This window comes from Adelges cooleyi, unplaced genomic scaffold (assembly GCF_023614345.1).
Source record: "Adelges cooleyi isolate 19-005CV unplaced genomic scaffold, UGA_ACOO_1.1 ACOO_flye_CR_arks_rails_tigmint_CR_PRNA_376, whole genome shotgun sequence".
Taxonomy (NCBI): domain Eukaryota; kingdom Metazoa; phylum Arthropoda; class Insecta; order Hemiptera; family Adelgidae; genus Adelges; species Adelges cooleyi.
This window is the reverse complement of record NW_026096053.1, coordinates 6,791,148-6,813,566: the sequence shown is the minus strand read 5'-3', so window position 1 is coordinate 6,813,566 and position 22,419 is coordinate 6,791,148. Positions and strand designations below refer to the sequence as shown.

The 22,419-nt window shown below is 28.5% G+C and overlaps 2 protein-coding genes across 4 annotated transcripts; both read left to right on the top strand.

Moving 5' to 3' along the window:
• The first annotated feature begins 2 nt into the window (after positions 1-2).
• On the top strand, positions 3-9,685 carry LOC126840235 (uncharacterized). 3 transcript variants are annotated; one of them, XM_050575855.1, is made up of 4 exons: positions 35-452; positions 792-875; positions 8,031-8,278; positions 8,852-9,685. In XM_050575855.1, exons 2-4 carry the CDS (start codon positions 797-799, stop codon positions 9,098-9,100), a joined length of 576 nt encoding a protein of 191 aa, XP_050431812.1. In that variant the 5' UTR covers positions 35-452; positions 792-796; the 3' UTR covers positions 9,101-9,685. The 3 variants fall into 3 exon arrangements, with proteins under 3 accessions (XP_050431811.1, XP_050431812.1, XP_050431810.1); XM_050575854.1 differs by lacking the exons at positions 8,031-8,278; positions 8,852-9,685 and adding an exon at positions 5,206-7,005 and having other exon boundaries at positions 3-452; XM_050575853.1 differs by lacking the exons at positions 35-452; positions 792-875; positions 8,031-8,278; positions 8,852-9,685 and adding exons at positions 2,560-5,077; positions 5,206-7,005.
• A 2,733-nt stretch (positions 9,686-12,418) lies between these two features.
• LOC126840365 (ribosomal L1 domain-containing protein 1-like) lies at positions 12,419-15,615 on the top strand. The gene is made up of 11 exons (XM_050576044.1): positions 12,419-13,025; positions 13,085-13,227; positions 13,302-13,449; positions 13,548-13,696; positions 13,758-13,869; positions 14,189-14,345; positions 14,481-14,608; positions 14,673-14,780; positions 14,849-15,007; positions 15,313-15,414; positions 15,487-15,615. The coding sequence occupies exons 1-11, from the start codon at positions 12,582-12,584 to the stop codon at positions 15,526-15,528; spliced, it is 1,692 nt and encodes a 563-aa protein (XP_050432001.1). The 5' UTR covers positions 12,419-12,581; the 3' UTR covers positions 15,529-15,615.
• Positions 15,616-22,419: the final 6,804 nt, after the last annotated feature.

Sequence of the window (22,419 nt, the reverse complement as noted above, 5' to 3'; positions counted from 1 at the left end):
TTTTGATAACACTTATGAGCACACAAATATTGAAAATACGTTCACTTCCGTATGACGTCACTGTCAACGGCTGCCTGGTTATACGGTACGGTAATTACCGTAACTCGTAAGGCCGAATCTCACTATCGTACAGCAGCTCTGAATAGTAATGTTGTGTACTGATAAAGCCAACGAATATACACAACTACTTAGCCAGCGCTAAACCTAGCGACTCAAATTGATCCATGGGACGTTTTCTGTACTCCAACAAGTACATTTCTAGTCGAATTGTTAATTTTTAACATTTCACCGTGTCTCGGGTCTAATGATCATTACTCAGCGTCTTCTACCATGACTTTGCAACAGTATGAATCATGAGAACATCGTCTTCAGAATGGAGTGTGGTATCTAGCTACTGGAGTTACAGCTAGTACCTACCTAGTTTGATTACTTTTACAAGATCCTAGTAAACGGTGAGTTAACTATTTATAAAGGTCCTCTACTTAATCGACTAGGAGAGGGGTAAGGGGATTGTTTCTTCTGTAACTTTCTCCTCTAATGTTCGGTACTTACTCTTTGGAAGAATGTTCTTTAGGGGGCACAGCGACGTCAGCGTTAGAGTGATATTCAGGCGAAACACCAATGTAAAGATCCTTAAATGGTATAAATTAAGTAATTGTTGATATTTTAAAACATTTTGTCGGACGGATTCCTACCTTAATGTAGAGATCGCCGTTAATGACAGATGACAGGGCATTAAATGCTGTTTATCTACTTAATCAACCGATTCACTCACTCGAAAATGTTTTCAGGGTGTATGCATACCGTTAAACACAAGCCGGGATTGCAACTTCAGTATCTGTTGCAAGGAGGCTCTTACCGCAACACCAAATTACGTAAGTGGTCTTAATAATATTATGTATCCTGACTAGATATCTTTAAATGTTTGAATGTCATAGAATCATAAGGGGTTTAAAATTTCTAGTAGTGTAATTTTACAATCTAGGTGAATTATTAACAAACTTTTACGTAGGTACGTATTATTGTGCTCTTAGGCTGAATATAGATATAGGTCCAAGTAGAATGTAGAATAATAAGTTGTATCATGATGCTGTTTATATATTATCAATATTTATTTTTTTATTGGCACAAGTTATACTTTTCTAGCTAGCGTAGAGAAATAATAAACAGTAAATATAGAATGTATTATATTAGAACATTGTATGTTTTAAAATTAATTAAAGCATAAGGGTTTAGTTTTAAAACAGTCTTGTAAATTATTTAATTCATGGGTTAGATAAGATTGTAAGAATATTATAAATTAAGGGTAAGAAAATTAATATAATATTATAAATTTGTTTACATGTATCAATAAAATAGATTAAGTGTATAAATATTAAATTATTTAGCCACACAACTTTTTCTTACATTAATAATAGTCACCTAACCATTCACACTGTTAATATTTTTTGTAAACCCTTATAATCTAGAATCTAGCTTTAAAATTTGTACTTAAGTTTTTGGCTCCGCTCATGCCTTAGTTCTTACGAGAAAATGATGACACCCTTTAGAGTTATCAGACTTTAAGAAAATAATGTATTATAAGGGGAAAACTTCCTACAGTCTACATAGAACCCCAATTTTTGTATTTAGTTACCAAAAACGAGAAAAACTTATAAAGCTTTAGCTGAAATTACGGCTTGGTCATCCTACGAGACATTATCGTTTTTCCAGTAAAATCAATTTTAACTAAAATATATATTTATATAAAACAAAAATAATTTGAAGTAATTTAAAGGTAAAAAGGATATTTTACATAAATAGAAATTTTCATAGTTTTTATGAGGACAAAAACATACATCTAAGTTGTTGTACTTATTCTATTAATATAAATAGTAGTAGCAATAAATTAGTAATTAAATCCAAGATTGGTATTTAAAACATTCAGGTACAGAAAAAAAGTCAATCTCTATTTATTTCAAATTTTATATTATTTTATTACTTATAAAATACGATTAACATTTCTTAGAATTTTGTACCGACTGTGTTCTATGGAGTTTTTAATATTTTCAATGATTCTACGAATTATGTTGAAGTAAGTATCTTAAACAAACTTTCTCCCTTTACCCTGCAACCGATCTTTAAATATTTTTACTCTAATATATTGCAAAATGATCGTGATAAGTTTTTAAAATTTTTAAAATATTTTGTGTTGCACGTGTTGCACTTACTAACACGTGTAACTATTAAGCTACAAAATTCAAATTTAAGTAGACAAAAATAATACATATAATACGAATATTACGAAAACTACAAATTCGTTTTATCTTGAAATGGTTCTAGGACTAGTTATAAATGAATCAAGACAAATAAGCAACATGTTAAAACACATGACGTTTTTACTAGTTTGATTTGTTCAAAAAAAGTTAAAGGTAACTATCGAAAAATAAATATAAAAGAATTAGTTGAATCTGATGTATAAAAAAAGGCCAAAAACCAGTGATTTCTGTTTGTTTCTTATGAATTATGATTTTAGATATATTGGTTTACAATATGTTAAACAATTTTACTGTTACTATATTTTAATACTATGTATGCAGGTTTGAAGAATTTGGCCCAGTATTTAAAAAGTTTTTGTGATAACAAATATAAAGAAAAAAAAAGACTTAACTTATAAATAACTACGATCTACATATTATTATATTATTGTAAGCCCAATAAAGCTTTATTTGTTCTAACTTGTCAGTTTAATGTCAAATCGTACATTTTTTAAATTCTGTTGCTATAAAATGTGTTCAGCTTTGTGTGAATTCAGTTAAATATTTGTGAAAAATGGCCACTATATACGTTTTTTTATGACTGGTTTTATTATATTATACAGCGGCCTTTTAAATTTAAAGAATTTCGCATGGTACGAAATTCAATAAATAACTTTCACCGAGTGACCATAAAAATTATTTTTGGAAACCCGTGTCCTGTATAGCGTAATAGTCTAAATTATTATACGACCTTTTTGTCGGGCTTATGTACATTTTTTTTTTTTTATTATTAAGTAATCATATTATTTAATTATTAGATATTATGATACAAAACGTTAAACCACGCTTAGTTTTATCACAATTAATTCTGGTAAGATATGCTGGAAATGTATGAAATCGAAATGTTTGTGTCTATTGTGAAGAGTGGTGTCGTTTTGTCTTTGGCAATATAATTTCGAAAGGGTAACCGGCTATATACGGGATACCTGCTTTTAAATTTAGGTATTCTACCTATACAGATAAATATTGTGGGGTTTGTCAAATTGTTGTTTTACCAATACTTTATTTTTAGCGCGTGTGTAAATATTTCTTAACACTTGTAAATTAGACTTATTGAATTAATGGGACTCAAATTATAACTTTAAATTTGTGCATTATGGATAATTTATTGATTTTAATCAGATTTTATAAACAATTATTAATCCAGAAGCGTACATTTTTTTTCGAAAAAAAATTGTAGAGGAATTCCATTTCTTTGCATCCGTTTAAAGTACTATCTGTACAAAATTGATTAATGATCTTTGGATGGCGGTACGTTCAGTATATTTTATGGGTGAACAATTTTGAAATTCCTTCTGTGCCACCCAAACTCTGGAATTTATATTAAGTATTGGCTCGACTGTCGCGTGACTTCTGACATTTCTTTACAACCACGGGAATGCAACACGTATAGCAAAATTCAACTTCAAAAGTTTATGTGGGTCAAACTGATGTGTTTTACCAAATGCAGTCGTGTAGACAAGATGGTTGTTTAAACCCGGGGGGGGGGGGTAGATTATAAAAAAGTCCAAGGAGGGTCCTTTTTTAATACTTAGACAAAATGTATGCCTCTTCCAAAGACGAATGTATTTATTTTTTTATTTTTGAAAATCGGGGGGACTACATTTGTGTGTATAGCTTAATGTTTGGTGTAGGTAAATCGGACACACGATTTTTGTACAATTTCGTTGGCAATCAGTTGTGTAGTTAAAACGCGTAAACGGTAAACTTGAGGGGTGTGTTGTGTGTACTTAGTATTAACATTTAAATTGTGTAAGTGCATAACATATATATTATGAGCAACAGCAACCCGTGTAACCACGCCCTTTGAATACATGACTGCGTTTTCAATCCATCATTAGCGGTCGGCGCCAGTAAAGTATTAATGAACGTGCTCGTTCGAGCGTGCCAAACTCAATCGAACTTTCGATTAAAAAAAAAGTTTACTTTAAGGTACATTTTGTTGAAGTAATTTCTTTACGTTCTCGTACGGGTCTTAAAGTATGGCTCAATTCGAGTTATCATCAACATTAGCTGTGGGTGTGTTTAGGATCTACACGGCTCTCGCATATTAATTTATTACTCGAAGAACTATAACCCTTAGAATATAATATTTCGTCTGTATAGCGATTACAGAAATACTAGACTTCTTGAATATACTTGTATTTTTTTATTATTGGGGTTAATTTATAAGGAGGCGGCAGCGGTTTTATATCATTTTTTTTTTATACAAAAGTACTAAGAACTGTTCTGTATGTATTGTGTTGCCGTTGTAATGAAAACGCGTATTGGCGTTATTTTATTTATTAATCGTGTCGCCATTGTAGGAATTGAACAGGGTGAATAATAAATGTATACGTATAAAATTGATAATATATTTTTATTTTATTATTGGGTACTTGTAAATAAAGAAGTCATATGTTCCTTATCTAAAGTCCAACCTTTACAAAGCACCACTCGTTTAAACTCGCTGCATACGAGTTGTCATGGTAACCGATGGTTTTTACGGTGCAGATCAATACTATAACTCCACACTTCTCACTACTACCCTTTATTGCTTCATGCAGTTCTTACGTTGTTTACTACTATATTTACGCATATCTTGTTGAATATGTTTTTTTTTTATTGCAATATTTCTAGCGTGTAGTTTACCATTACATTTAAATTGCGTCGCACGCGTTGCTTTAAAATTAATAATCACGCCGGAAAACGTCGCTAAAACGATTTTCTCTTTGGTGTTATAATATAATATATTATACGAATATTTACTTCCCCTCTCGAGATTTCCGTTTTTAATATAAGTAAGTAATTTTTTTATTTTTGTTTATTAGATAACGTTGTTGTGATGAATATTATTAGTTATTGCTTTAGTATAAAATTTGGACATTACTTATTTCTATTTTTATTTATTTATTACATTTTTGTTTAGAATGCACAGTTTTGGATTGCAATCGGCCTTGGCCATACGACGTCAGCGAAAACGACGTGCTGAACTCAAACGACATATGGAAAGACGCCGTTTGAGTTCTCAGTCGGTAGAAAGCGGCATTCATGATTCCAAGTCTACAGTCAATAGTCCTACAGATTATAATGGAAGTTTCTCGCAAAACCGAAGAAGTAGTAGAAAGAAGCCACCTAAAATGCTCGACACTAAAGTCGCTTCCAGTATTGGCATGCTACATGTTGGTGTTGTATTTTTAGTACTTGGTCTCTTTTTGATAGGCTCCGGTATCGTACCGGACGACTATGTTTCATGGAATCCAAAAAATTGGCTGAATGAACTTGTTGTGACTGGTGTTACCTCTTGTATAATTGGTTTATTTTTAATCACGTTAAATCATTTCATCTATCGCAAAGCAGAAGATGATTTGGCTGCATATGTAGAACGACAATTAACAAGGACACGATCGGGTAGAAGACTAGTTGCTGATGCTGAGACAGGAGCTATGCATACTAAACAACAACAAAGAGCAAGACAACAAGGGCAGATTTCAGAGGACAATTCTCCAGGGTCTGACCTAGGGCAGATCGTTGAAGAAGAAGCATCATGCTCCAATTATACACCTATTAACCAGCACGAGGATTCAATGATGGACAGACCTAATTCAAACAGAATGAATTATGAACAAAACAGGGATTTGATGACATCACGATGTTACGACACTACAGAAACGTAGTCATTTCTAATTTTTAATACAATTTTATTAACTATTAATGTATACTTCAAAAATATATTAATACAATTTCAATAAATGAAATTAACTCACATTTAAAGCATAATTTTTAAATTTTAACTTAATTTACTTATATCTATGTAATACATATATTATTCTTGTTCATGAATACAATTAGAAAATATTAGTATCTTGAATTACTATAGGACAAATTTATATTTTGTACTGGTGATTTGTTATTTTTATACTAATAATCTATTCATTTTTATAAATTATTTTCTATTATAACTATTAAAGCACGCAAATCTCTGAGCTGTACAAAATTAAATTTATGTTTAATACATCATTAGCTCATTTTACGATCTATATTCTTCTTATTACTTTACTAATTTCTTATTACTTTTTGAAATTTGATATAATTTTATATATAGATGACCCCAAAATGATTTACTTAATAATAGTGCCATAATTTCATTTATTATATAAAAAAATGTACATCTGATTATTTTTTAGTTTTTTTGTTATTATCATTATTACTATTATTAATATTATTGTTATAATTATTGTTTCTATTATTGTTTAGACGCATTTATAGTATTATCATTTTAAGTATCATAAATAATACTACATTTAACTCTAAAATTTGTAGAAGAATGTAATATCTATTACAAATTTGGTGTGAAAATTCTTTTGGAAGACTGAAAAAATAAACTTATGTAATATTATGTTTAGTTTAAACAGAATATTTGCAATCATGAAACATAACATTTCTTGCTCAACAAAACAAAACTAAACATTTTACTACGGGGATCAATGATAACCATTTTAAAGTTTATTATGTTTTTCTAAATTATACTTTGACTTTAGGCAAAATAACAATTGTGCATTATTTCTATACTTTAAAATTACTTTTAATGTCCAATTATGTTTCAATACCTGCCTTGCCGTGTTCATGAATACCATATGGATTTAATTTAAATTTTCTTGATCTACAAAGTTAATACTTGCACTGTGATTTTTTGTCTTTTATACCTAAGTTAATAAATAATTAAAATTTTAACAAATATTATTGACATTAAATAATTATTTTATTTCAAGTAGATAGTATAGTTAGATATTTACACATTTTTAGTATTTTAAAGTGCATTAAAATTATATTTTAATTATTATTTATATAAAGTATTTATTTATTATGATAGCTAATTGTAATAAATATAATATTTACATGATATACAGTTATAAAAGTATGATTTTTTTAAAATTATATTTGCTTACTTCATTTTTAAGCTTTGGTGCGTATTTTAAATTAATATTATTATAAAAATTTCAATATTCAAAATAGATTGATGATAAATAACTATTAATCTTATTTATTATGTTATCCTGGCTCAATAATCCTTCTAAAAGTAAAACTAAAATATTTTAGTTGTTCACAAACCATACATTAGTTATAATTTTATCTATAAGATACATTTACACCACACTTGTCTTTGTATCATATTTAAATGTTTAAGTTGTAAAACTATAATATGAAAGAATATAAAATATTCAAATCATTTTAAATTATATTATTTCCATTTGATACACTGGCAAATAGTTTTTTTTTTTTTAAATGGACCTTAAATACTTTACAAAGAAATGTATAACTATTTGTTTTGATAAAATAGTTAATATATTAAAATTAGGAGGTGTTTCCCCTGTACGTTCATTTGTAGTAAGGTGATAATCAGTTATTTTCTTAAAGATCATGAGTATGCACATGGTACATAAAATTATTATAATTTAAATATTATTCATAATAAATGAGATAAAATGAAAAATCTATAATAATACCTTTGACAAATAATGCGAATTTGAGTTATTCAAATTGTATGAAGTTTAAAACCAATAAATAGCACTCATAGTATAATTAAAATTTTTAATGTATATGCTTATTTAAATGTGGGTAAAATAAAATTATATTATATTACATTCTATTTTGAAATTTTAATAGAATTCAAACACAAGTTCATTTATCTCTTAAAAACAATTGTCTACTTAATTATATTGATATGGCTAATAATTTTATAAAAATATTCAGACGAAATAACCATGATTGGAGCAATGCCTGCGGTAGCCGTACGCCATGAACGGCGACGGCAAGAAAAAAAAGTAGTGAGCGTGAATAATCTAAATGCGGGTGACCGAGAAAGTACCTCTAATACTACAACGGGAAATCGGAGACCTAGTCTTTTGACACTGCAGTCACCCCACTCACAAACTGGTACACCAATAACGTCTCCACCATATGTACAAAATACACTGCCGGATATTTATGTCTGCTCAAAGGTAAGCTGATATTTGCTGTTTAGTCTATATCGGTATGTTAGTTAATAAATTAATTTAACTGTAACAAGATTTATTCAAATATTTATACCCAATACATATAAATTGCAATTGATTAGTGTTATCTAAATTATTTGTTATATAATATATTATTAAATTGAGGTATAATATTATGTGAATGACGGTATATTCTTTTAAATGTTATTTTGAAAAGTTGCATGCGATTGAACGAATCAAGTATATATGTATAAATAAAATTGAACTCTATTTTATTTTTGTCATCGTTATTAGTACCATTATTTAATCTGTAGTTTGGAAAGTAATCTATGTTTATTTTGTTAGCTATTATCATTTGTCATTGTATGTATTATTTATTATTATTATTATTTTGTGCTTAGGTATTTGTTTTTGCATTTTTATATTATTTTTTGTTTACCAGGGTATAAATTCTGCATGAACTAGTGTCTTTGATGTTGTATCGATTTTGGAAGCAGAGGTATTTTTTTAATAAGCAATCCTAAGAAAACATAATTAGTAACACGTGTGGTTTTTCTAATTATTTTTTTATGTGTTTAGATATCTGTGTTGCACATAGCTGTTGTTACCATACTTATCGGAGCAATACTTTTGATTGTTGGTCTGGTTCAATTGAAGCCAGGAGCAGACGCGTATCAATATAAGTTCCTGCTGATCTTTTCTGGTCTGATTACCACATTGGTTGGTATTTTGATGGCCATAGTTCAATGTTGTTTGCTTCCGTGGATTATTAAAAGACGACAGCGTAGTACAACTCCATCAACACCGGGACTACCCTTAACTGCATGATAAATAATGTGAATTGTAATTTACGTTTTTGGTCTACTAACGTAAAGTATGCTCAACATACTAACAATATTAGAAATACCCAAGTGATTAAAAAAACCAAAAATTTAAATTTTAGCAAAAAATTTGTTTATTATTTATTTGTCAGATTGTAGTAAAATTATAATTTGATCAGATTAGATAATAATTTTAATAAAATCTTTCAAGTTTAATTCTAATGGTCTCAAAATAAATAAGCTTTGATATCTGCTTATTAAAATTATACAAATATTCTTGTGTTCACATGCTTAGTTTTGGTTAATTCATTGGTCTATGGTTAGTTGCTGCATTTTTTTTTCTTTAAGTATCTGAAATGCTTTTGGGACCAAAAATGTACTCGAGTAACATTTCTGGATATTATATTCAATACCCCTATTTATACAGTATCTTAACTTTTTTTATAAATGGAAGGTGTTCAATTAGTTTGGACAGGTTTTAGTCAGTTGAAATTTCCAAACTTACAAAACACCTTATATATACCTTTAAGTGTCTTAATAGAAAATGTGTGTATTTAGTATATTTTGGCTTTATTTGAAAAAAAAAAAAGAAATCTAAAATTATATTTAACAAGTAAGAATCTCCAGCCACAGCTTGGAATATCACAGCTCCTAAAGTCTTCCAATGTTATCCACTGCATTATATTATATTATTTTAAATGACTGATCTTTAACATAAATGACCAATATATAAATTAACACTTCACTTTTAATAACTAAATATATGATCATATTTTATTTCGCTCAATTTTACATGTACCTATAATTATAATCATAATAATATATCATTGAGCCACTTTCATTTTTACAAATAAAAAAAGGTTATTTTATATAAAATTTACAAAAGAATTCCTTTACCGTGTTTAGTAAATTTATTTGGCTATGTATGTATGTATACAATCCTATCTAATAATAACCAAATTTGAAGCACAATAGCTAAAAGTTATTATTTATTGTTAACAATTTTTAAAACAAATAAGTTTTTATTTCAATATTGTTATTTACTCCAATACTATTGTATTAACCACACAATAATATAATATTAATTTTAAAAATGTATTAAACAATATAATTATGCATTAGTTATAATTAACATGTTATCATGATAATGTATTGTTAAAAATATTATTTGTATTTTAAGGATAGCTTAATACAACATACGGTTTTTTGTATTTGTATTCTTTATTGTATCATGTATGTTACTATGTTATATAAGTTTCAACAAAGTATTAACCCATCATACTCTTTAAATTCCGTGTTAATTTTTTTCCCATAATTAATTATTAAACGAGTATGTGTGTATATTAACAAACTTTTTGGATTGAAACTCTGTTATTTCAATGATCTGTTAATTTGTATGATATTTTATTAGTATTGTTACTAAAATTGTTTTAAGGTATTTTAGTATAAGTTACCTTCCAGATAATTTTTTTTACCATGTAATTGTGATAACATTGATGATGTAAATTGTAACTGCACTAATCCGGCCTACTGTTTAATGTTTTTAAATAATATAAATATTGTTCCCATCTAATTACCATTCATAATCATAGTTTGTTTAATTAAATACAAAATTATAATTAAACAAACAAGATTTATTCTCTGTTCCTATGCATTAATTATCAATCGTAAAATAAATGCTAGCTTAAATTACATATTTCAAATCAAACATCGCTTTCCACAACTATTTGTAACTTATTTTAATATTAAGCTATTTTTATACCTAAAGTGTATATTTATTATTGTTTTTATGATTATACTAAAAAATATAAAATTCTGCTCTAATCATAAGGTTAAATAAAATCATTTTATTGTTAAATATAATATTGCCTTTATTAAAAAAAAAAAAGGAAAGAAATATGCTACGCACATTTATTTATCATATCATGTTTTATTTTTAAGTATTGTTCTTGTATACAGGTTGTTTTATTTGTGTGTGCCATTATATTTGTATTTTAATTGACATTTGAAACTTCAGTGATATTTGCAAATAAAAATATTAAGCTGTTATGAAAATAGCTACCTATTGTTTTTTTACAATCAGTTCTCCTAGTCCTAATTGAGAAGTTTGTTTGTATGTATATTAAAAATGTAGTTTAGATGTGTGGATTATTCTCAAATTTTACTTTGTACCTATAATAATTAATATTCTGTTATGTTTTTCTAGCCTTTTATTTCCAAAAGAAAATAAGTGTTATATTTTCGAGTACAATATTAGAATACCTATTTTTCTTTTGAATATTCGAACAATAATAGAATAGGACTTTACTTTGTTTAAGAATTGCATTAATTTTATAAAACAGTTTTGGTGCATAAAAATTAATATATATAGTTTGTATCAAACTATATGATTCTTAAACATAATAGTATGCAGTGGCCTGTGGCATGCGCATGAATTTTGTAAGGGGGGGATGTCTTAAATAATGGCTTGTAATTGTGGTTAATGTATTTAGTATCAGTTATCACTACAATACGTATTTTCGATGATACATTTTGTTTCAACGAGTACCTAAAAATTACATAGCATGTTGATGAACTTCAATGTTAAAAGTATAAAAAAGGCCCATGGAGGGAATATATCCCCCCCCTGTGCACGCCACTGATAGTATGGTATGAATTTTTTAACACAAATAAGCTGGGAGCCATTATATTAGGCACATTTCATTTTTATTCAATTTTCAACTAAATGTTAATTTTTTTTTTACTTCGAATTGTAAAAAATTATGGAACTCGAGGTCATTAAAAATGTGTATGTATTCTGAAGTAGGTAATTAATAAATTTCTTATTTAATTATAAAATTATTTGGTATGTGTAATCTATTTTTTACAGTAACTGAAACTGTGATAGAGCTTAAAAAAATGTCATTATTTATATCAAATGAGTTTGTGTCAATTATAGGTAAGGCACGATTCCCTGGTAATTTCAATTGAGCGAAAAATCAATCATAAATGTTTGATATTATGTTTTATTTTAAAATTATTTTTTGTATAATTTTGGTACCATGTTCTTTTTTTGTTAAAATAAAAAATTTGTGAAAATCATTTAAAGGGTGTCCATGATAGAATCACAGCTATTTAAAAATAAACATACATTCTGATTGAATCCTTTATTTTATAGTTTTGTTTTTTTATTATTATTATTGTAATTAAATTAGGTACAATTAATTTACACTACCAAAATACAATGGCAAACATTACTGACAGTGTGGCAGTTTTTACTTTTTGTTTCTTATAACACTGGCTACACTGGTAGGTTTGATAATATTTGGTTTTGATAAATGATAATGGAGTTGGTAGCCAAGCCGTCAACGCACGTGGTTGTTCTTTACTTATCGTTGTGGTTCGTAATAGGTACTCGTTAACTTATATGAAGTAAAATAATAATATTATTTCGTTAGTTCAGTTTTAAATTGTTAATTCGTGTTTTGATCAATTATAACCAAGTCACAATGAAAGTAAAATCCGCTTTGTTGAAACCGAAACCGCAAAGGAAATCGTTATCCGGCGCAATTCAGAAGAAAAAAATATCCAAACCAACAGGCGGTGCTTTAAAAAACGTTGTAAAAATTACCGATACATTTGAAGAGCTCAAAGCTGGTGATGAATTGACCGGTATTTCTTGTGCTAATATTTCAAAACCGATTAAGAAATCTGTCAGTAAAGCATTAAAACTAGAGAAAAAAGCAAAAATTCAAGAGGTCACCAAAAAGTTTACCAGCAACGACAGTGAACCTAAAAAAGCCCTCATTTCCTCTGAAAACAAAACATCCGTTAAACAAGAATCTAAAGTTCCTTCAAAAAAAATTAAAGTGTTAAGTAAACCAAGGGATACCAAAGATTGTCAATTGCCTAACAGGGAATCAGATAATGAACCTAAACTTGATATTGCCAAGGTAAACAGACAAATTATTTTTCTACGGGCAATTTATTAAATTATTTTTTTCTATTTAAGGTTGAAGAAGCAGTCAAAGGACTTTTTACATTTGTTCAGAATGGAGCTAATCGTAAAAAAGAATTGTGGGACGAGGCTACACCAATACATTTGACTATAACTGCTGTAAAAATGGGTGTTGGCCCTAAAAGAGTTGTTAGAATGTAAGTCAACAAGGAGGTTAATAAAGTATACATTTCACATTTGGAATCCTAATACATACAATATTGTATTTTAGAGCACTACCTAATTCATTGATCACTGAAACGACAGATATATGTCTTATTGTCCCTGATCTCATTCGTGGGCGAAATGTTGATCATGAGAAAACATACCACCATTACAAAGATCTGTTGGCTAAAAATGGCATTACCAACATAAAAACTGTAAGTTATTATTCTACAAAGTCTTGTTATAGAAATAATAATTTATCTAGATATTATAACTTCCTCTAATATATTTAAATATATACTTTTTTGTTTAGATTTTGCCATCAAGACAGATTCGTGTTGAATATAATGAGTATGAGGCTAGAAGAAATTTATGTCATTCACACGATGTTTTTCTTATTGATCAAAGAATTAGCGGATTTTTAGTCAAAAAACTAGGAAAAGAGTTTTATACAAAAAGAAAGTAAGTGATGAGTACATTATCTGGTTGATATTCTAATAACCATATATTATTACATTTTTAGGTTTCCGATTACTGTTAAATTGGCAAAAAAACATTTAAAAGCCGAAATAGAAAGCAAATTACACAAAACTTCATTTTTTTTGGATTACAGAGGCACTACAAAAACTCTTCAAGTAATATATTATCATTATTATTATTATTACTGTACATGACTAAAATCAGTGACGTACGGAGGGCTAAGAGGGAACTGAGTTCTTCCCATATCCCATTTACAATTAATCAACAATAAATTAAAAAAGTTTCTTTAAAATTTTAAACTCAAAATATAAATAACATGAGCTCTTTATAAAAGTAGGATCGCAAAAATCTGTGTACGCCACTGACTAATAATATAACATGGTTAGTTTGATTTCAGTTATAAATTTTGACTAATATAACGTAGTTTAAATTTATAAGTATTTAAAAAATATTGCTTATAATATGTTGTAATAGGTCGGACACATGAAACAAACTCCAAAACAAGTTGCTGAAAATATCATTGCGGTATTTAATAATCTAGCGTATAGTTACCCGGGAGGATTGAAAAACATACGCTGCTTGTTGCTTAAAACACCTTCGTCAGAAAGCCTTCCAATTTATTATTCGATGAGTATGTTATTGCTAATATAATTATCGTATTAATGATTTATCGATCAATGTATATTTTGAAGTTTAAAAATAATTTGAAACTATTGTTCTAATTTGTGGCATTGAATTTTATGGTAAACTGTTTTTATTTACATAGTTTCTAGAAACGATGTCAAAGGACCATACAGTCAATCTCAAGCGTATTCTAAAGATAAAGAAGTGGAAGGTGAATTATTTGGAAAACGAGTCAAAGTTAAGCCTAACGGTGAAGTGCTTATTCTTTCGGTAAGTTTCGAAAATATATATTTTTTTTAATCAACATTAATGGCTGGGTTTCATGTTATAATAGGGTTCCGAAGAGGAAATATCTGACTTTGGAGATGAAGAAGATGTAGTAATTAAAAAAACTAAAAAGAATATTAGTAAAGAATCAGATAATGAAGAAGAATTAAATTATGTAATTCAATGTTCTTTGCTTATCGTATAAAGTTGATGTTTGGAAATTTAGTATATCGTATATTTTAGTCTTCCGATGAAAACGAGAAAGAAGACGTAGAAGATAACGACTCTGATAAGGCTGTTGGTTCAGATAAAGCAGCAAATGATTCCGAAGAAGAAGAAGATGATGGTGATGATGCTGAAGCCGAATATTTGAATGAATTTGAACAGTCAAAAAAATTACTGGTATTTAATTTAATTTAGCACCATAGCCTGTTTTGCCACTATCTTCCTAGCTAACGATTCATTATCCAATGTATTATTTTGCTCCAAAAATTGGTTACTTTAATGTCATCTTAGGATGTTCCTGTTTATGTTATATCTCTGATTTAAACTAGTCGATACAATTTGATACAAAATATGTTCATAAAAATTCAAGTTATAAAGATTAAATCCAATCTATTTAAAGAAGTGTGCCTTTTAGTCTAAATAAAAAAAAATCTCATATATTGTTTTTATTAACATTTTTCATTATTTTCATAAATTATCAGTCCAAGAAAAAACGAAAACAAGATGACAAGTCTGTTGATGAAGTTAAAGAAGAAAATGTTAAAGTCAAGAAAAATAAGAAAACGCCTTCTAAAATTTTAGCTGTAAGTAGTAAATACTTTTTTAAACTTGTTTTTGATTTTACTGTAATAAGGGCACTCTTTAATATTTTACAGAAAAAAGAAAAGACTTCATCTAAAAAGAAGAAATTAAATTAATTTATTGTATTTTATCAAAAAAAACGTATATATATATATATATATATTGTTTAATTTGTGAGTATCATTAAACATTTTTTTATTTTCTGACTTAAAATATGTTTATGGTTAAAATGTTATTTACCTATTAATTTTATGATAAAATTATTATGTTGTAGAATGGTAAATTCATTGACATTTTATGTATAATTTTATTTTGCAAAAATATAACATTTGCTGAGATGACTATTGATATTAAATTAATATGTTTTTTTTTTTTTTGTAATACCTAATAATTCATGTTATGAACAGTAATGGTTGACTAATAGTATTTTGGCTGTAGTAAATAGTAATCGTAGGCTATATGTTTTAAAACAAATTAAATGTATCAACATTATCGATATTTAAAAGAAATTTAAAAGTTTGAACATTGTCATTTTATAACAATAAATTTCAAGAATTGTACTGTTATTAATTTTTTTTTTTTATGAAGCAAAATTAGTTGATGTTTTAGTATATAAAAAAATATTCATATAGTTTTTAATACTTAATAATATTATAAAGCATAATGATTTTGGTACTTTACAGATGTTCTTTTAGAAAATAGCGGTTATACTGGATAACAATTCTATTAATTTTACATTCTAGTTTTGACGCTGGCTACCTGTTTGATAATTATATTATTGTGGTAGGTAGGTATTCCTATTTGCTTTTTAAATATGGTCGCTTTATATTGTTTTAAATTTTATCAAACGTAACCATTGTCAAAATATGTAATCGGTAGTTATAAACCCATACATGGTCGTATAATGTATAAATGATAATTAGAATCTCTATAAAAAAAAATTTTACCTTATAAATTATACAGAGAGAACTGTATAAAGTACCTATCCGTAATAATTTAATTATCGCGAAAAGTTTAACTCGCCTGTCATAAATTATAATTAGGTAGGTAATGACTTTCTCTCTGAATGCGGACAAACACAAGCTAGAATAAATATAACTGCTCTTTTTAAAAAATTGTTGAAAAAAGTTCATACGTTACGCAATATTTTACATATTAAAAATACAACAACAAAGCGATATTTTAGTAAAAGGTTAATCCAATTATTATGTATTAATCCCTTGGGCCGCACTTACAATTCTGTTCTACAGTTCAACGAGGGTCACTGTTTCCGGTCAACTTTTCATGCTTTGTTAGATTCCTGTTGGCTATTCAGTTTTGATAATACGTAGATAATTGTATGTTAAAATGTACTATTAGTTATTACAGTAATACTAAATTTCAGCCTGAAGTGCAAAAAATATCAAATGCTGAACAGTGACATGTTTTATAAAAAATATATATTAAGATTTTAAAACTTTGTTTTAATAGTTTAGAATTTGTACTAAAATATTATAAACGGTCCAAACGTGTACTTTTACTATGTTAGTCGTACAATTAAAAATAATTAAAATGTCACTAGCCAACCAATACCGTTTGAAAGTTGGCCAATAGGTAATTTTATTTAGTGTTCGTGTTAAATTCGGTATCGCAATATAAATGTATTGAAAATACAAATACATAAATCATGCATGGGCGAAAAATATTCAAGTTTTTTTAATAATGTTGGCAATTCTGATGTCATTATTATCGATAAATTAATTTGATTTAACAATACAATGTGCATATTATCTTTAATTTATACAGACCATAATATTACATAGAGTGAATAACAATTAATGATTAATTGTATTATCTGATCCATGTAGTTATTTTCCTATGTGCGTTGAAACAGTTTTCAAATTTAGTTTAGTTGGGTATTATAAAATGTTATAGTTTAAAAAACGTTCAAGTCGACAAGTGCGGTTATCATTTAAATGGCGGAATTAACATTTTTATACAACTAATTTAATTAGGATACAGCAGATGTTGTTAAATGTTATGACCGTTTCACAATCCACCTAAAAATAAAGACATTTTTGGTCAAGACAGGTGCGTTTACGGTTTTTGTAAACGAGATATTAAAGTAATGTATTATCATAAGCTGTGTATGACATAGCGACTACATGATTTTTTCAATACATTTTAAAACTGCTGATGATACTCTTTTAAATGTCTGAATTTTGAAAATCACTTATTTGGAAGGAATGCGAAAAATTCCACTTACCTATTGCTGTATAGTAGGTTAGGTTTCATTCTTAATTTCAGTTTCACGTAGATAAATTCCCTTGATTAAGTTAGCTCAATACAATCCATTATGTTTTTAAATGTTATTACTTGTTGTATTTTTATGGTAGGATTCATTTTTAAACATAAATAGAAATGTGAGGTCATTTACATAATACTACTTTTTAAGGCGTTTAGTATAGGCAATTTTTCGGCAAAATTGTATTTAGCCCTTAAATTATTGTGTAGGCCTACTCGGGTAGAAAATATTTTGTAGTTTTTTGAGAAAACGATGACGTTCTAAAATAATTTTAAAAATTAAATCATTATGAGTTTCAAAAAATAATTTTTATCGTTTTTTTTTAACTTGGTGTAAACTAAAAAATAATAACGAAATTTAAAAATATAAAATTAAATATAAAAAGCATTTCTATAGATTGATCGCAGTAGTGCAAATAAGAAAAAAATCTTAAAATTGCACAAAATTGTGTTTATTTATTAATTTTTGGATATAAGAGTTTTAAATTTAGGATGGGAGGGGAAGTGCAGTTGGGAAATAAATAGCTTCGAAAAAAGTTATCCAAAACTGGTTATGGACCAGTCAAAATGTTTAGTATATTATTCCCAATTTAAAAAGTTAATGGAATGTACACGTAACCATTTAAGTTTCAAAAGTTGCTATCAAAAAAACTAATTTGAGAGAGAGGTAAAAACAAAAAAAAAAGATCCCCTTGCATAAAAACACTATGTACAGAAAAAATTAAATTTCTTATTAAACCCAGTGAGATATTGAGTGGTTCACGATAAGTTGATCACCTTGTAGTACGTGTAGTTCAATGATCTCCATTACATTTTTAGCTTCTTATACCCAGAACATCAATTTTCAACTCCTATACGCTTAACTCAAGCGTCTTCCCTACAGGCCAATTTGGAACCAAGTACCTACCAACAAAATAATATTGTACCTACCCACACTTTGAAACTGCATTGTTCATACGCAATACGAATTCCAGTTGGAGCGCGCCTATAAAAATACATAGGTACAACCGTTTCGGTTTTAATGGAGTAGGTACTTATCTCCACCCACGGTAATGTATCCTGCAGGTAATGCGAAATGCAAATGATCATTGTATCTAACCGCAAATGCACATAAATGAAATACCAGAAAGTAAGTGCACGTTATGAATTGAGTATTTTACTCACTCTTACTATGAACATGTGTTTTTAAATAACTACCAAGAAGACTTATTATACTCGAATTACAAGTTTAAATGAAATAATTTTAATTGTAAATATAGGTGTTTAAAATTTAAAGAAATACCTTTATTCTTAGGCTCAATTTGTATTACTCCCGGGTACCTATATTTGAATAAAATAATTAATTGATAACAACAAGTTAGAAATTATATTATGTTTACACCGTTTTTGCTGATAAATAATAATTATACGTATTTTATATTTTCATACTTCAGAAAATAATTTATGGCGCCTGAATTATAATTATTTCAATATCCTAAAGTGCCGTCGCCACGTCTTTAAGGTAAACGACCAAGAGGGAAAGACAATTCCGCACTTTTATAGTATCATTGAACTGGGATATAGATCGATGTATTAATATATTTATTATTTATAGGTATATTGAACTATTGAAGACTGAAGTGTTAATAATTTAACGTTTCATACATTTTAACCACCGGTACCGTTGTGCGATAATTTATTATCGGTACACCTATTATGCTGCGTAGCCGCTTGTATGCTTACAAAGTAGCATTAATATTTAACACTGCGGTCCTCTAAAATAATAATGGCTTTCCCACTCATTAAGGTGACACTCCGCAGAACGTGTAATCGATACGTTATTGGATAGGTACCTACTTACTACCTACGCAATTTAAACCCGTCAGAATGCCTGTTACCGTTTGAAACCGCTGAAATTATATTTTAATAATAATATTATAGTATTATAATAGTTCAAAATATGCTTTAACACACCAGAGGCCTACAGGCTACAGTGCACTCATATCGAAAGCGTAAATAAAGCTTCTTTTGGCGTTTGTGTGTGCGCGTGTGTGTATCGTGGGAATGTTTATTGCTGTAGTGAATTGTTCACAACGCATTAAACAACAACGATGGTATCAGACGAGGGGTGTACGCTGTTTAGTTCATTAGAATGGAGCAGAGTTGCCAAAACTTTGCCGAAAGTTGAAATTAGGCGGAAAAAATACGAATTTCATATAGTTTCCGAATGATAAATAGGCGGTGAGTTATGGCGAAAACCGTGACATTTACTACTGCGATATAAACCACCTCGGTTAATCGTATGTGATTTATACACGCGGTCTCGTTATCTACACGCCATGCTGTGGAGAAAAGAAAGGATTAGGTGCTGTTATTTTTTTACCCGGAAATACGATTAAAAAAAGAAGGAGTAACAATAAAACGATTTTGCAATTTATTATTGACACCGTATAAGAGAGATTATAAACTATTACCATAAAAAAAGCAAGATTTTTTTATACTTTGCGTAGTCGTCAACTGTTGGTGTATTATAAAATATAATCTTTGCGACTAGATGTATCTAATAATACATATTATTAGGTATTTAGTTGTAGTAGTTACATTAGTATTTAGTACATATTATATACTTCTTACACCCATTACGAATCGTACCAGGTGTTAAATATTGTAGCTTCGGCCTTAACAAGGAAGAGCTAGACTTAAATGCTACCGAAATATTAAAATCAACGTTAGTTAGTTTACAATGTTTATATTATTTTGCCAGACGAACTCTTAACATAATATTCCAACGTATCTTTTTAAAATTTTAATTTATTATTTATGTGTAATTTATTTTTACCCTTATAATTAATATAGAGGAAAACGGAGTCTCTATACAGAGACTACATGCTTCTGACGGCATCTCTTTAATTACAAGATGTGACTGCCATCGGACTTATTCAAAAGTACACTGCGGACAGTAGGAGGTACTCGAAATAAATATACTTTTGATGACGCAAAACGGCTTATTTCACTCTCATTTAACAACATGAACAATACCCACTTAAAAAGCCATCTATTTATTGTCATAATTTGGGCGTGTAATTCTGGGCTTATAATTTATTTAGTCGTAGATAAACGCACAAAAAATGATGACGATACTAGTTTTATACTTATTTCGAACGCTTAAAAATATTACAGACAAAGAGGTAAACTATACTTATGGCTTTTGTACGCATAACAATCGTTATGACTTATGATTTATGAATAATATTCGAAGTGCCGAGGTCTAACGAGGTTTGATAGCGTCGAGACCGAAATTCGTAATTTCATATGCCGCTCATGTGTCATCACAGGTACATATTAAATATACATATAACATACACGCACACTATAGTATTACTATTCACATACATATTATATGGTTTCAATCCACTGACTTCCGGTGTAATTCCCGTTGCAAAGTTTTAAACGCGACTGTACAGCAACGTCTGACGTCTGCCCGAGGTATAGTTATTAAGATAGTCGTATACTTAATTAGAATTAAATGTAATGTACCTACATTTCTTAACTTCTATAATAGTAACAAATAAATCAAATTACACCCTTATGTAAGTGTGAGTGTTTCGCAAATTTGAAATATAGTTAAGTATACCTACTTGTCAAGTGTCCAGAAAAAGCTATACGATAATATTGTTAATAATCAATAACATTGTTTAAAGGAAACGCCTCGGTGATGTATTTTAATTGATCACCAAAATATAATGAATGGCAATCGTTTATAAAAATTCTGCATTTGATGTGTGTTTCTCGACAGTAAGCTGGGATTATGACAGGGAATTGACGAGGGTCAAGCACTCTTCGCCAACAATTCCCCGATATACTCATATACCAACTGTCCCCAACATACTTCAATTTTAATTTTTAACAACTTAAACTTTAGATATTAATAACAAAAATAATATACAAACTATAAATCAATATATTATTATGAATTTACAAAAGGTACGCGAACTTATTCATAGTTAATGAATCAGTCAGTACACTGTACAGTTTAGTATTACACAATATAAATCAATAAGGAAGATGCTATACAAGTTTTAAGAACCATTAGCGTTGCTATCAAAATGGAACTTTCACAACATTAAAAACGGCAGTAGTTAGTAAAAAAGGGGGTAATTTTTTCTTTTTCCCTAGAACCACTAAATGATCAAATCATGTGTCTTTAATTGTCTTGGGCTTTATTTCAACAGAAACCCAACTAAGTTAGTTAAAACTGTTTACATGATATAGTCCGATACCATGACACGAAAACAGAAGTTGAATTAATCTTACAAGAAATGTCACACAACCGAAATTTAGCCCTTATATAAAGTGGTGCGGTGTTTTTTATCGTTTCTTATCTTCGTGAATTACTACTATTATCGAATGTAACCTGTCACCTGAGCCATATATATTTTGTATATATATAAGTAGGACCTTATCTTCCCCCTTCATTTGTTTAGGGTGTTTAGGACCAAAATGTTTTTGTTTAACGAAACGAAGTCTCAAATGTTTTGAGAGTTGCCCCCTTTCCTTGTCGGTCGCTATTGCTTTAGACAACCAACTGCGCCAGTTAAACCTAAAACCATAATGTACTTGAGAGTCCACATGTGTTCCTCGAGAAAAAAGCTTGTAAAGTAATGCCAACAGGGAAACTTCCTTACTTTTAAATTTGTTTCCAAAGATAAATTGAACGTACGTTAATTGTTGTGTTTTATTGGTAC